We start from the raw sequence: 14,974 nt of genomic DNA on the forward strand, positions 1-14,974 counted from the left end.
GAGATGATATAATTTAGATTTCTCGATGGTATTAAATGTCTGTGGTCTACAATTACTTTGTTAATAGCGATTTTATACAGCATGATTAGGGATGAGTGGTTTCTGCGATGTTCTAATGAAGGCCATATAAATTGATTAAGCAATCTGGAGAAGTTGTATAGTACATATCTTTCTGCAGCTCTTTGCATTCTTTCCAGATCATTGATAATGTTTTCTGCCACGGATGCCAGACTGAGTTGCAATATTCAAGTTGTGGTCTTACATAAGTTTTATGGGCTTTTCCTATGATGTTTATGTGGTTACTTTGAATATTTCTTTTAATAAATCTTAATATGTTTTGCTTGAGATGACTTAGTTCCTATGTGTTTTTTTTTCAGCTAAAACATTTCAGTATAAAAATATAGAAGTGTTGTTGTATAAATAAATAAAACATTACAGAAGACCCAGATTTTCTTTTGATTTTTATCCAGCACTGATTATATCATTTAAGAAAATTTAAGTTACATACATTTAAGATGGGTCCTGATGTGTGCTACAGCCGTTTGAAGTTTCACAATTTAGACCAGATATTTAATGTATTAATGCCTAGAACTGATGTACGGTACGGTACGGAAATTTGAATGGGAAATACCGTCTTGGTCAGCCTCTCAAACAATATAAAAACAAAAATAATAAATCTACATGTAAAAGTATCCTCCTCAAAACGTTCTTTTTATAGTTATAAATCATACACTAAACATTGAAATCATTTTTCTTACATGAAAGTGTTATTATACTCAGCTCTTAACTTATTGGTTTGTGTTTTGTGAAGGTGCAAGCGATCTTAAACAGTTTGGAAAACGTGAAGACAAAAATAAGATTTTTTTTTACTAAAGGAAACTTAACTCAAAAAGAAATAATGCCAAGATATGCACAAATAGTCATGGGTCCTGCAGGAAGTGGAAAGGTAAACATTTGAATTAGAAATAGAAAGAACATAACATATTGCTACTCGCCTAGTATTCGGCTAAGATGATTTTTCGGTTGATTGACTAGATACTTAGAAGTTAGATTGATGGGAGACAAATGATTTTTGTCATGATCATACTATTAAAGGTTAAAAGAGAATGAAGTGCCAATACAAGAATATATATTCATTTACTTACTATATCAAATCAAATTTAAACAACACAAAATAAATGAAGCCAAATTGCCAATTGATGAATTTAATTCTGTTGACCAATCAGAATAATTAAGAACTACTTAATTTAGACAAAGAGCAATAAAAATAAATAGATAGACAACTTGAAAGGCATATAGAGCAAATCTCGCAAAAAAAACGTGACTACTGAATGAGATCTTGCAGACATCCCAACTTTTTCTGAATGCCAAGTGGGAGTTTTTCTCCAAAGTGGGAGATTGAGGTGTTCAAGTGGGAGATTTTATACCGCGGTAATTATGTTCATGATAACGAAGCTTTTAACAAATCTAATGATAATAGAACCTTATTTGCCCTTATAAAATCACTAGTCTTAAAAAAATTCACTTGTCTATATCTTAGTATTCATGCATTTTTAATGTTTTGGAACAATAATACATGAAGCCTTCTGTGCAAAATTAAAGAGTTATGGCACTTTAAGCACTATGTCTAAATTCAAAACACCACTAAGAATTAAACCTGCACTTTTATTTCTTTTGTTGGAAAGAAGACTCCCCAGGTGAATTTTACATGACAAACAGTACAGCTGTTAGAACTGTAAAAACAAAATGTATATAGCTAAAAGAATAAAAGTTCAAGCAAAAGAAAATTTACTGTTTGATTCTCATCCCTGTCAACCAGTATTTAAAACCCCTGGCTCAAATACTTTTATTGATCCAAATTCTGTTATCAAAAATTGAATGTCCGGGTATTGTTACATTTTCGTATATTTGCCAAAATCTCCAGTTAAAAGGATGTGTTTGACAAATTGTTATGATGCAAAGACAGTTTAACAGCATTTGATAGTAAGTGGTAGTAAAATTTACCATGACATTTCCTCTTAACAAAATAATTTAAGAGAAATGTTTTTTTAAAACCTAGCAGGTTGACTGGGCGACCATATACTTTCGATTTCAATTAGTTACAGAAAAAGGTAAAGCCAGTGTAATTTCTAATCTAAATTTGATTGAATTTAATTAGATATCTAATGTCTGGATTTTAATTTCAACTGTGACACATTAATGAACACTGGCTTTGTTAAATCGTGTAATAAACACTAATCAGCACGGGTAGAATAAGGTGCGAAAATATCTGAAAGCTGTTGTTTACAGACTCGTCAGTAGTGATACAGTATCAGATAGGCGCAAAGAAGTGGATTATTTCATATTTTTTTTTTTTGTTGTTGTTTATGTTGTTTTGTTGTTGTTTTTTTTAATCGGGAGATTGAGACTTCTGATCGGGGTGATCGGGTTTTACAACCAGAATCGGGAGAAACCCGATCGGATCGGGAGAGTTGGGATGTCTGATCTTGTTTACCGGAAGTGACGCGTTCTCCATGTGCCATTTTGTATGCGAAAGCTGGAACAACTGATACGGGGACTGGAAACCGGCATTTATCTTATCTTATGCTGTCGTCCAATCAAAGCGTATGCCGTAGGTTATTCTGCTATTACTCAAACACTTACGCCTTACAGTTTAACTTGTCCTTTCAGTGAAAATCTGGGAAAGCATTTGTTGAATTTTTTGTTGAAAACAAAAGTTCTGCCATGAAATTATTGCCTGCATCATTCTGTTTTTAAATGGAAAATATCTACATTAATGTTACTTTTCGCCCTGTGAAAATGGCTAAATCTAGACATGTCTTACCCAGAGAGAAAGATGTCTTTTTTTACATGATATTTGCCTTGTTGATTCAGAATATTTAGAACAAAAAAATTAGGACATATTTTAATGAAAATAGCAAGTCAAAACTGTAAACTGTTGCCTGAAAATATTTGTTTATGATATTGCTCTGTTCTTCACCATTTAAATGCGTGTTAAACCTAGATGATTTTCTGCAGTTTTATCTAAAAGTTCGGAATACTAAATGTAACTTCGTTGTCGGCCTTTTTAAAAAAAAATATTGTTATTTTAATTTAAATACATTGTATTTTTCACACATCAGTTTTAAGATTAAATTTATTAAACTAATTTTTGGAGTTTAAACAACAATTTCGTTTGAAACATTCCCTACGTTCAAGAAGAATGTTTGTTTCTGTATGTAAGTAAGAAAACTTTCAAGCTTAAGAATAATGCAACTTGTAAAAGTTCAGATGTAATATATCTAATCACATGTAAGAAGTGTAAAATGCAATATGTAGGCCAAACTAGCCAGCAAGTTTCAAGACGCATGAATAAACATCGTTTTGATATTATAAGTTTTATCGATCCTGCATTTTCTAGTCATGTAGCCATTCATTTTAATCAAAATGGTCATAGCTTAAATGGCTTTAGCTTTATGCCTATTGATGTTATCCATGATGATATGAGGAGGCTTCTAAAGGAAACTTACTGGATTCACAAACTAGATACTATTTTTCCAAAAGGAATGAATTCAAAAGTAATGTATGATTTTTCATAAATTTCTTCACTTCATAGTGTTTTCTGTTATGTAACACAAACTGTGGTTTTCTTAATGTCAGTTAGTACTGTTTTTGCTGGTATTTACTTTTTTTGTCTATAACACAATTTACCCAGTGATTTCGTATCTTTGTGATCCTGTACTTACTGTTATTATGATTATTAACATTATTATTTTAAATAATGTCTATAATCTTACTATGTATTAAGTATAACCACTTTTAATTTTACTTTTGTCATAATATACTTTAAACAGTACTTTAGATATACATTTGTGTAAACATTATGTAGCCTATTGTACATTGTAATTTTTATGCCAAAACGTTTGTAACATAACGTCATCTTTTATGACGTCATATATTCATGACGTTGTTTATTTCGTATCATATTTGTTTACTTCCTGAAGAAGACTAATAAAAATAGTCGAAACGTTGAATGAAAATGGAGTTAGCTTTGTAATTCTCCTGTTCTCTGTGTTTCTGTATGTAGAAATCTGACATTATAAACAATAATTATAATTACGGCTCTACAAGATTAAGAAAAGTGTCAGCTTTCTGTTATTTTCCATTTTTTTTATTCATATCCAACAAAAATCGACCCTTTGATAAAAGGTTTGAAGTTACGTGGTAAAATATTTCTTCAGGGAAATGAGCTTGAGTTAATTCATAATAATTAAGCATATCACCACATGCAGTCACATGCTGTTTTTGCTTCAGAATCCCTTTAGATCAATCTCTGATCATCTAATTATCGCCACTTAACATGTGACTGGTAAACCCTTTGAACAATAAGTGTTATAGCTCCATGATTAACATGAGGTAATATGCTAATTACACGCTAATCGATAGTGGCGAAAAACAAAATATCGATCGCTAACGACTGGTCGATATTTACAGGTATGGATGACAGCATATTACAGATAAATGTATTGATTTATACGGAGTTTTTACTCCCCGTATTAGACCTTCCTGGCGAAAGCAATTATTCATCGATAAATTAATTATCACGTATGACCACGCTTCTTTTGATGGTAAGAAACGTGTACTTTGTGTCTTAAGACTATTCCACATTAAACTAATGTTGTTTTAGAAGCTAACATATATTTTAAATGTAGTTTTAAAGGTACAAATTGTAACTCCATGCTTGCCGATGTTTGTTTTTTACTAAGATAACGCCGATTCACGCTCTGACACAAGATCACGCGAGATTACAATTTACAGCCAGTTGCCATTCTGTGTATTTTATACTTCTTTGATTTAGATGAATAAGATTTATAGCTTCCCATAATTGATTTTACTACTGGTGGTGAAATATGCTAAATGATGTCTTTTTTATAGCAGTTTTATTGGAAACAGGGAATTCTGAAAGCTGTGAGTTTCATTACCACAGCAGAACATCATAATCTATAAAGTTAAATCATTCTGTTTATAATGATTCTTTTTGCTGTAACAAGGTTAGACATTGTGAAAATCTGCGACGAACTGTGATGATGTTTATAATATAATTCTTATTGCAGTCTACCTACTGTAGCAACATGGTTAGACACTGTGAAAATCTGCGACGAACTGTGCATGTGGTTAATCTAGACCCAGCAGCTGAACATTTTGATTACCCTGTACTTGCCGGTAAACATTTTTCAGCTTTTGTCAGAATAAATTGATTAAACATGCCCCATCAGTTATAAAAAAGAAGATTCAGAGCCATGAAAAGCGACAAGAGGGGATTTAATGAATAAAAAATATATAAATAGAAAAAGGGGATTGAGTGTAATCAAAAGCAAAACAAATGTGGAAAAAGGGAATGCTGTACCACAACAAGGGAAACAATTCAGAGACATAAAAAGTGAGAAAAAAACCCAGATTCAATGAAAAAAGGGATTCAGTGCCATTTAAATGAAGTGTTATGAAAAATGAAAAAAAAAGGGGAATTCAGTGCCGGAGAAAGCAAAGAAAAAATGGATTCTGTGCCATAAAAAGTGAAAATTTGGATTCACTGCATCATTCAGTGCTGATGGTTTCTAGCAGTATTTATTCGTAAAGACACACTGTAGTCTGTTAAACAAGTATGATGTAGAAAATTCATTTGAAGTGTTGGTCATGCTTAAAAATTTGATAAATTGTATAAACAGGAATTTAGCAGTACTTTTACACAAAAAATAATGACCTGAATAATGTTAAATGGCACTGATAATTTATAATGTTAAATACTTCACACACTTTTTTGTCAAGACCGCTTGCGAAAGCAAACACATGGTTGTCCAAATGGCTGTTTGATGTATGTGTGTCCCTTCGGATTTGTTTGTACGGAACATAACTTTGACATGCATGGAACAATCTTGTTTATATTTGGCATGAATGTTAACCTCAGTGAGACGAGTGTCATGTGCAAACACTAGGTTCCTTTCCCAAATGTCAAGGTCACAGTTGGATGTCAAGGGTCATGTCAGATCTTGTTCGGCCCATAACTGACATGCATTGAGGAATCTTGCATTACTTTTTTAACTCAGTGAGACAGTCATGTGCAAACCCAAGGTTCCTATGTCAAAGGTCAAGGTTACAGTTAGGGGGTCAAAGGGCAGGTTTGACATGTTGCACGTGGGCATCTAGTCTTATATTTTGGGGGAAAAAACGATAATCTGATCCAAATTTGGAAAACCAGTCTCTTTAAATTGTACTTTGTATTGTAGACGTACGAGAGTTGATTCAGGTAGATGATGCCATGGAAGACGAGTCACTGAAGTTTGGTCCTAATGGTGGACTAGTATTCTGTATGGAGTAAGTTTTTATCATAAATCCTTCTCTTAATTAATTAGTGTGCTTATGCGGTTTGTTGGTCCGGAAGTATGAACATTGTTTTTTTTCTTCAGTCTTTAAAGATTAGACAGGTTGAATGTATAAGATGCATTTTAGTATATTGTTTTGAATTGATAGAATTTTGTGGAATAATTCTGTAGCCTAGAATTCAGTGATTAAAAGTGTACTGGGAAATAATTTACCACTGCTGTGGCTTCAAAACCTTACTTTGGATGTAGAATACCTTTATCTTGTGGAGCCTGCCAGCTGGACTATTGAAGGTTGGTGTTTTTACCCATATGCCCAGTCATACTTAAAATAGTGCATGAAGAGGCGTCTGGGATCAAAAGTTGGAAAGTTACCATATGACTTATAATTGGGTCATTGTGGTGTTAAACCCAATAAATATATATTTTAAAAAATGTACTTATCTTGAGAGGACAGAAATGTTGGGATTTCAAATATTCAAAAATTTCATATAGAACAAAATATGTATTTTACTTACTTCTTTGGATTTGATTTCATAAATTGACACAACCTATAAAATCCACTCACAAAGTCCCCTGTGAATAATTATGATTTCACACAACTTGACTTAGAGAAAAGTGCTTAACTCTGAGTAAGCAAGTTTGTCTGTTTTTTATTTCAAATTATTTTATTGTTAATTAGGTACCTTGCCCAGAATTTTGACTGGTTACATGAACAGTTGGAAGACATTGAAGATGACTACATATTGTTTGATTGTCCAGGTATGTGACTGTTTTAGACATTGGTTAACCTGCATTTTACTCACCATTTTTAGCCCACCATCATCAGATGGTGGGCTATTCAAATCACTCTGCGTCCGTGGTCCGTCGTCCGTCCGTCCGTCATTCCGTCCGTCCTTCCGTTAACAATTTCTCGTTATCGCATCTCCTCAGAAACTACTAGGGGGATTTTGACCAAACTTTGTCAGAATGATGTATTGGTACCCTAGTTGTGTCCCCCTGAAAATCAGACTGGTTCAACAATTCTTTAGTAAGTTATGGCCCTTTGTTTATTTCTATAATTTACATAGATTTATATAGGGAAAAACTTTGAAAATCTTCTTGTCCAAAACCACAGAGCCTAGGGCTTTGATATTTGGTATGAAGCATCATCTAGTGGTCCTCTACCAAGATGATTCAGATTATTTCCCTGGGGTCTAATATGGCCCCGCCCCAGGGGTCACATGGTTTATATAGACTTGTAAGGGGAAAACTTTGAAAAACCTCTTGTTCAAAACCACAAGGCCTAGGGCTTTGATATTTTGTATGTGACATCATCTAGTGGTCTTCTACTAAGATTGTTCAAATTATCCCTGTAGTGTCAAATATGGCCCCGCCCTGGGGGTCACATGGTTTACATAGACTTATATAGGGAAACACTTTGAAAATCTTCTGGTCCAAACCACAAAGCCTAGGGCTTTGGCATTTGTAATGTAGCATCATCTGGTGGTGCTCTACCAAGTTTGTTTAAATTATCCCCGTAGGGTCAAATATGGCCCCGCCCTGGGGGTCACATGGCCTATATAGACTTGTATAGGGAAAAGCTTTTAAAATCTTCTTGTCGATAACCTACAACATTCAGATTTGGACCACATGTATGGTTTTGAGTGGCAAGATGAACCTTGACATGAGTTGACCTTGATTTTGACCTAGTGACCTACTTTCACATTTCTGTAGCTACAGCCTTCAAATTTGGACCACATGCATAGTTTTGTGCACTGAAAAAAACTTTGACCTTGACATTGACCTAGTGACCTACTTTCACATTTTTGAAGGTACAGGCTTCAAATTTGGACCACATGCATAGTTTCGTGTTCTGAAATGAAATCTGACATTGATTTTGACCTAGTGACCTACTTTCACATTTCTCAAGCTACAGCCTTCAAGTTTGGACCACATGCTTAGTTTTGTGTACCGAAACAAACCTTGACCTTTACATTGACCTAGTGACCTACTATCACGTTTTTTGAAGGTACAGGCTTCAAATTTGGACCACATGCATAGTTCTGTGTTCCGAAATAAAATTTGACCTTGATTTTGACCTAGTGGCTTACTTCCACATTTCTCGAGCGACAGCCTTCAAATTTGGACAACTTGCATAGTTTTGTGTACCGAAATGAACTTTGACCTTAAGATTGACCTAGTGACCTACTTTCACATTTTTGTAGCTACAGGCTTCAAATTTAGACCACATGCATAGGATTGTGTACCGAAACAAACTTTGACCTTGACATTGACCTAGTGACCTACTTTCACATTTTTGAAGGTACCGGCTTTAAATTTGGACCACATGCATAGATTTGTGTTCTGAAGTGTAATTTGACCTTGATTTTGGCCTAGTGGCCTACTTTCACATTTCTCAAGGTACAGCCTTCAAATTTGGACCACTTGCATAGTTTTGTGTACCGAAATAAACTTTGACCTTAAGATTGACCTAGTGACCTACTTTCACATTTCTCAAACTACAGCCTTCAAACTTTATGCATATGCATAGTTTTGTGTACAAAGAACTTTGTCCTTGAAATTGATCTAGTGACCTACTTTCACATTTCTCAAGCTACAGCTTTCGAATTTGGACCACATGCATAGTGTTGTGTACGGAAATGAAATTTGACTTTGAGCTAGTCATTAAGTCTTGAAATTTGGAACACTCAAAAATGGCACATTGGTGGGCGCCAAGATCACTTTGTGATCTCTTGTATCAGTTGAAAGCCTGCAGTATGGCCGATTTAACTTGAATAAATTTTGATTGTATGAACTAAGGTAGTGGTTTTGGGTGAGAGAGTTGGACCAGTCTCCGCCCTGGAATAGGGCTGTCGTACACTCGTTGTTCTTTGCAATATTGTTGATATTCATTTTTAGCTGGACTATTCGAAGAATAGGGGAGCTATCCTACTAGCCTTGGCGTCGGCGTGAGCGTCACACAAATGTTAAAGTTTGCGTACCACCCCAAATATTTTCAAAGTCCATTGAGATATTGCTTTCATATTTTGCATACTTGTTTACCATCATGACCCCATTCTGTAAACAGGAGCAGACAACTCTATCAAGCATTTTGACTGAATTATGGCCCCTTTTCGACTTAGAATATGCTTATTGTAATGTTAAAGTTTGCATACCACCCCAAATATTTTCAAAGTCCATTGAGATATTGCTTTGATATTTTGCATACTTGTTTACCATCATGACCCCAGTCTGTAAAAAGGATCCGGCAACTCTATCAAGCATTTTGACTGAATTATAGCCCCTTTTCGACTTAGAATAATGTTAAAGTTTTACTCATAGCTTATATTGTACTATCAAGCACTGAGAATAGTCGAGCACGCTGTCAGCTGACAGCTCTTGTAAAATAATGATTGTTTCCTCGACCATCTACCAGTACTTGCATCAAAATGAAGGGTTTTGGTGACTGCAGTCAAGCGCCTCCCTCACATCTGAACCTTTGACCTCAAGGTGTGAAGTCAGAGTCTGTGGCACCCAGCACCACTGCCCCTCCCTGTTGTTGATTTGAACATGTTGTTGATATACCATTGCAGAGTGTAAGGATACTGGGAAACTATTTAATTTCATGGGCATGAAATTTCATGGTTTTGGTCAAAACGGCTACTTCTTGGGGACATGAATTTTTGAAATTTCAATCTTTGAAGGTAACATGAACTAGAAAGTTATTTGTTGGTTTGTTAGGATTAAACTTCATGGATTGATGAAAACACAAAATCCATGAAAATTAGCCCCTTATGAAAATAAATTTTGCAGTATTGAAAGCATGCTAAAGGATGCCAGTGAAGCTGATGACATTCAGCGTTGATGAGATCGAAGAAAATGAACTTTATTTACTTATTTTTTTATAGTTTGCATTCTTTACTCATTGTTTCTGAGTTACGATGCAAAAACTGTTAACTAATTTTATGATTACATTTTGTAGGTCAGATAGAACTGTATACACATATACCAGTGATGCGACAGCTAGTCGATACATTACAAACATGGAACTTCAATGTGTGTGGTGTATATATGATAGACTCACAGTTCCTTATCGAGGCATCCAAGTTTGTGTCTGGTACACTGACTGCCCTGTCCACAATGGTCAACCTTGAAACACCACATGTAAATGTGATGACAAAATTAGATCTTCTAAGCAAGAAAGATAAAAAGGAGTTGGACAGGTATATCGATTTTCGTACAACATAATCTTTTTTAAACTCTCAAACTAAAAAAAAAAGTTATGTATGTGTCATATAGTGGTGATGTTTGTCAATCTATAGAAAAAGTTTTCTGCACTTTTTTCCCCCCATGCATAGAGATACCAAGTTGATTTTGTTGTATTGGTACATAATCAAGAGATCCAGCAAATGAGGTTTATTTTTGGTCTTGTTTGGATGATTTTTGGTAAACTCTTGTACTTGACTAAAAGTAAAGGTGTTTTTGTTTGTCACATAGGCGTATTACATATACTTGTAAGGCTTATCACATGGTAACAGTCATTAAAGTGCAATTAGGTCCATTCAGATTCCGTATTTAGTCCTGGTATATTGCAGGTCATGAATTTGTTTCAGTGCTGCATAAAAACTTTTATCACATAACATTTTGTCGGTACTTTCTTGTCGGATCCTTTTTGGGTTTTGGCTCAGTTGTGGACTTCAATATTCTGTTAGGGATTTACATGGTGCATGTGTCATACAATGAAGACATCTTTCTTGTTTTTTCTGTTAGATATCTCGAGCCGTCAATGCAAGGATTGTTGTTTGAAGAATTTGAAGATGAAAAGTTCAGTAAAAAATTTAAGAAGTTGAATGCAGCAATAGCATCAATGGTGAGTGATCTTTTGACTTTACTTGTTCAACTATGCATTAGAGAAATAAAATGGTGCTGGATTTATATTCAGTCGTATGGTGCATTTTCAAATTGACTAGTGGTGGAGGAACTAATGTGTTCTAATGGGTATTGTATTAAGTAAAAAAGGACACCTAGCTTGAACCACTGACCGGCAACCCTGCTAGATACTTTGCATCCTGGGATGAAAAAATTGGTCATGGTTGAGGAAGTGAAGGCATATATAAAAAAAACACATTAACAGGGTTATAAATCTCCTAAAATTACTGGTAACTGTTCCCTGAAGTATGGGCAACAGTTACTTCAAGACCAGGTATTGAGTTTTCAGCATCTGATTGGAGCAAAGTTTTGAATATGACCAATGATAGTTCTGCATTCTAGACTGGTATCCAGTTTCAGTTTTATAGCCATGGACTATGGTAAAAGGACACATTACAAAATCAGAAACTTACAAGAACTATTTGTTGGTTTTGTTTGTGCCCACAGGTTCCAAGGTTTTAAAACTGTGTTTTAAGACCAGTCTCCGAATGCAACTCAGCCATTGGTCAGTTTCAAATTTCAGGTTGAAAAAAGCCAATTGGATGCTGAAGATTTTACACTGGTCTCCAAACGAATCAATGATTTTAGACCAGGTGTATGAATATCCTTGGAAAGCAAACTGGAAAGTGATTTAACCAGGCACCAAGCTTTGTTCCCACCTGAAGGAAGAAAAATATGTATAAACTTTTGCAGATTGACGATTACAGCCTAGTCAAGTTTCTACCCTTAGACCAGTCAGATGAGGATAGCATCAATGATATATTGTTACAAGTGGACATGTGTCTGCAGTATGGAGAGGACCAGGAACCAAGGGAAATGAGGGTTAGTAGATTAGTAATTTAGGAGTAATGCATATAGTTGTAACTGAGGAGATGTAAAAGTGAATTATGAGATGTTGTAGTAATTGAGGTACTGCAGTAATTGAAGAGATGATATGGGTTTATTAGGAAGTCTAGCAGTGATAAAGGAGTTTAAGCAGGAATTGTTTTACTAATAGCTGTAATTGATTAGGTACTGCAGTAACTAGGAAAGTATTGCAGTTTTTGTAAAGGCATTGTAGTTATCAAGAATGTATTGTAGTATTTGAGTAGGTATTGCAGTTTTTGAAAAGGTATTGCAGTTTTTGAAAAGGTATTGCAGGTTTTGAAAAGGTATTGCAGTTTTTGAAAAGGTATTGCAGGGTTTGAAAAGGTATTGCAGTTTTTGAAAAGGTATTGCAGTTTTTGAAAAGGTATTGCAGTTATCAAGCAGGTACTACGGATATTTAGTAGGTATTGCAGTAATTGAGATGGTATTGCAGTACTTAACGATGTATGGCTGAAATTGAGTAGGTATTGCAGTTTTTGAAAAGGTATTGCAGTTATCAAGTAGGTATTGCAGGTAGTTAGAAGGTATTGCAGCTATTTACAAGATATTGCAGTAATTTGGAAGGTATAGTAGCTATTCAGTAATTAAATGGTGCAGGGAAGTATGTAAGTGATTGTTTATATATTACAGTAATTGAGGAGTACAACAATAACTTAGTATTGCAAAACACAAGGGACTATTGCAGTAACTGATGGGGCAGAACAGTTATTTGGGAGGTACTGCAGTAAGTGAGAAAAAAAAAGATACAGAAGTAAATTTAGGAGTAAGAGTATATCAGAAATAATAGTAAAGGACAAATATATTTTGATAACTCTTAAGAATCAATTTGACACACTTATATATGTTTCTGCCTTTTTTAATCAGTAATAAAAATGTCAGGAATATCTTGATATGTCCATAATTTGAAGCTTGAGGGTCTGAATCTCTATGCATAGAGAAGCATATACAGAAAAACTGAGAACATATCACATATATGATATTTACCTTACAGGAGGTTGGAGATGACCCAGATATGGACAACTGTGACAGTGGTTTTGATGGATGACGTTGACCTTTGATGACAAACGACCTTGAACTACCTGTGCCAGATGGCCAAGAAAGTCATTGTCAGATGACTTTCTGAGTTTCAACAGGCTGTGTCATTATGACCTTGGAATCTGTGATAGTCAACTGTGATAAATTTGTGACAGATATTCCAGTCATTATGCATGACTTTGTGTGGTGTTGAGTAAGTCTGAAACCCTTAATAAGAGCATCAAACAAAATCTGGCTACATTTACACTTGCTGGTCTTGTTTATGGTAGATTTATTATTCTACATCATGGGCTAAAACACAAACTCTCAAGCTTTGTAAATTCTTAACACTGCAAATGAGACAGCTAACCATGAAATCTGTAAATAAAGCCTATATGTGAATGTTATCCTATTCCACTGTGCTTAAAGTAAGTGCTATTTTGATGAATCAATTAGGATGATAAAAAGAGGTCATTACATGAGTATCTCTTTATATTAAATTTATTAAAAGAGTTGAATGAAAAAATAAAATGTGAGGCTCTGTCAAATATTTGATTTTTTTTTTCGCCAAGTTAAGTAAAAGTTCAATGTGGAACTTATAGGACACAAATGTAATATTCTTAACATTTTAGCATTTCAAGCTGAAACATCGACTTCGTATTGTCTATGTATTAAAGGCAGTAAATTTGACCAATATCTCCTATCTTTAAAATAGTGTCACAACCAAAGTGTTATTAATCTTGTGTAGTACTAAAAATATATAATGGCTTTATTTCACTCCAACAATGTGAAGCATGCTACAAAGGACTTTATGAGAAAATGGCCTGTTTTGATTCTGTTATTAACCCTTAGCCTCCTGGCGGCAAGTGATTCTGCCTTTGCACATCCGTGCAGTCTGATCATGGTCTGCACTGTTCGCTATTCAGTCAGTAATTTTTCAGTGAAAACCCTTTTGAATAATAAGTGGTATGGCCCAAATTGAATGATGGACCGGTCCATTTTAGATATTTAGCAGGGTAAGGGTTAATTGTTCCTTTGATTTATAAAAAAATCTTTTTGAACTGTAGCAAGTCTTGACAATCTGGATCAGAAAAGAAATGAGGCTCATATTCTACTCAAATATTGTTACTGAAGATATTTTCTTGCACACTAGACTGTTGTTTCCACGACATTGGTGAAACCTATCTGGCAACAACCCTCAAGCCAGGTTACACTGATGCTGATAATGACAGCTACTGATTCTTGCATGGATTATAATTGTTTAAGTAAAATTCTATAAAAATCAAATAGATTGATAGTTGTTCTTTGTTCCTTGTTGTATATTTCTCTTCAGATTAATTTATGAACAGAAAAAGAACATGTTTAATATGCTACAAATGATATAACTAAACCCAAACTTTGTTGTGGTATGTTTTTGAAACATCTTCGTCATTTCTGTATACAGACTTTTAATTTCTGACACTTTTTAAATACACGATATACTGCTAAAGTACTGTAAAGAAAAACAGTCTATCACTTAATAACAGGCTTTCGTGCGTGTTTTTTTGCGGTAACTCAGCAGAACCTCGTCACTGCTAGAACCGTAAATCAAAACAGGATTTTCCCATCTGCTTATACAACCATTAATAGATTCTTGTAGGAAAATTAGGAAAATTGCATCCAGCTTAATTATTATGAGGCCAGTATTTATCTGCTCCGAGTCTGTGAGCTCCACAGAGTGGTACCCATGTCTTCCTCTACCACCAAAAGCTGCAAAGCTGGAGTTCTGTTTAAACAGAATTACATAAATTTGGTGTAAGTTTCAGACAATCTTTAACATCAGGGAT

The 14,974-nt window shown here is 34.6% G+C and overlaps 1 protein-coding gene across 1 annotated transcript; it reads left to right on the forward strand.

Annotated features, from left to right (window-relative positions):
• Window positions 1-736: 736 nt before the first annotated feature.
• On the forward strand, window positions 737-14,025 carry LOC123534310 (GPN-loop GTPase 3-like). The gene is made up of 8 exons (XM_045316487.2): window positions 737-946; window positions 5,094-5,202; window positions 6,264-6,351; window positions 7,039-7,118; window positions 10,321-10,561; window positions 11,109-11,208; window positions 11,961-12,089; window positions 13,126-14,025. Exons 1-8 carry the CDS (start codon window positions 899-901, stop codon window positions 13,177-13,179), a joined length of 849 nt encoding a protein of 282 aa, XP_045172422.1. The 5' UTR covers window positions 737-898; the 3' UTR covers window positions 13,180-14,025.
• The last annotated feature ends 949 nt before the right edge of the window (window positions 14,026-14,974 follow it).

The sequence above is a fragment of the Mercenaria mercenaria genome, chromosome 12 (genome assembly GCF_021730395.1).
Source record: "Mercenaria mercenaria strain notata chromosome 12, MADL_Memer_1, whole genome shotgun sequence".
Lineage (NCBI taxonomy): Eukaryota > Metazoa > Mollusca > Bivalvia > Venerida > Veneridae > Mercenaria > Mercenaria mercenaria.

What these genes read in the sequence shown, in the direction of transcription:
- LOC123534310 (XM_045316487.2), top strand. Translation starts at nt 899, where the DNA reads ATGCCAAGATATGCACAAATAGTCATGGGTCCTGCAGGAAGTGGAAAG. An exon ending in GTCCTGCAGGAAGTGGAAAG is followed by an intron (nt 947 to 5,093) that starts GTAAACATTTGA and finishes TTCTTATTGCAG; the next exon opens with TCTACCTACTGTAGCAACAT. An exon ending in TGATTACCCTGTACTTGCCG is followed by an intron (nt 5,203 to 6,263) that starts GTAAACATTTTT and finishes TTTGTATTGTAG; the next exon opens with ACGTACGAGAGTTGATTCAG.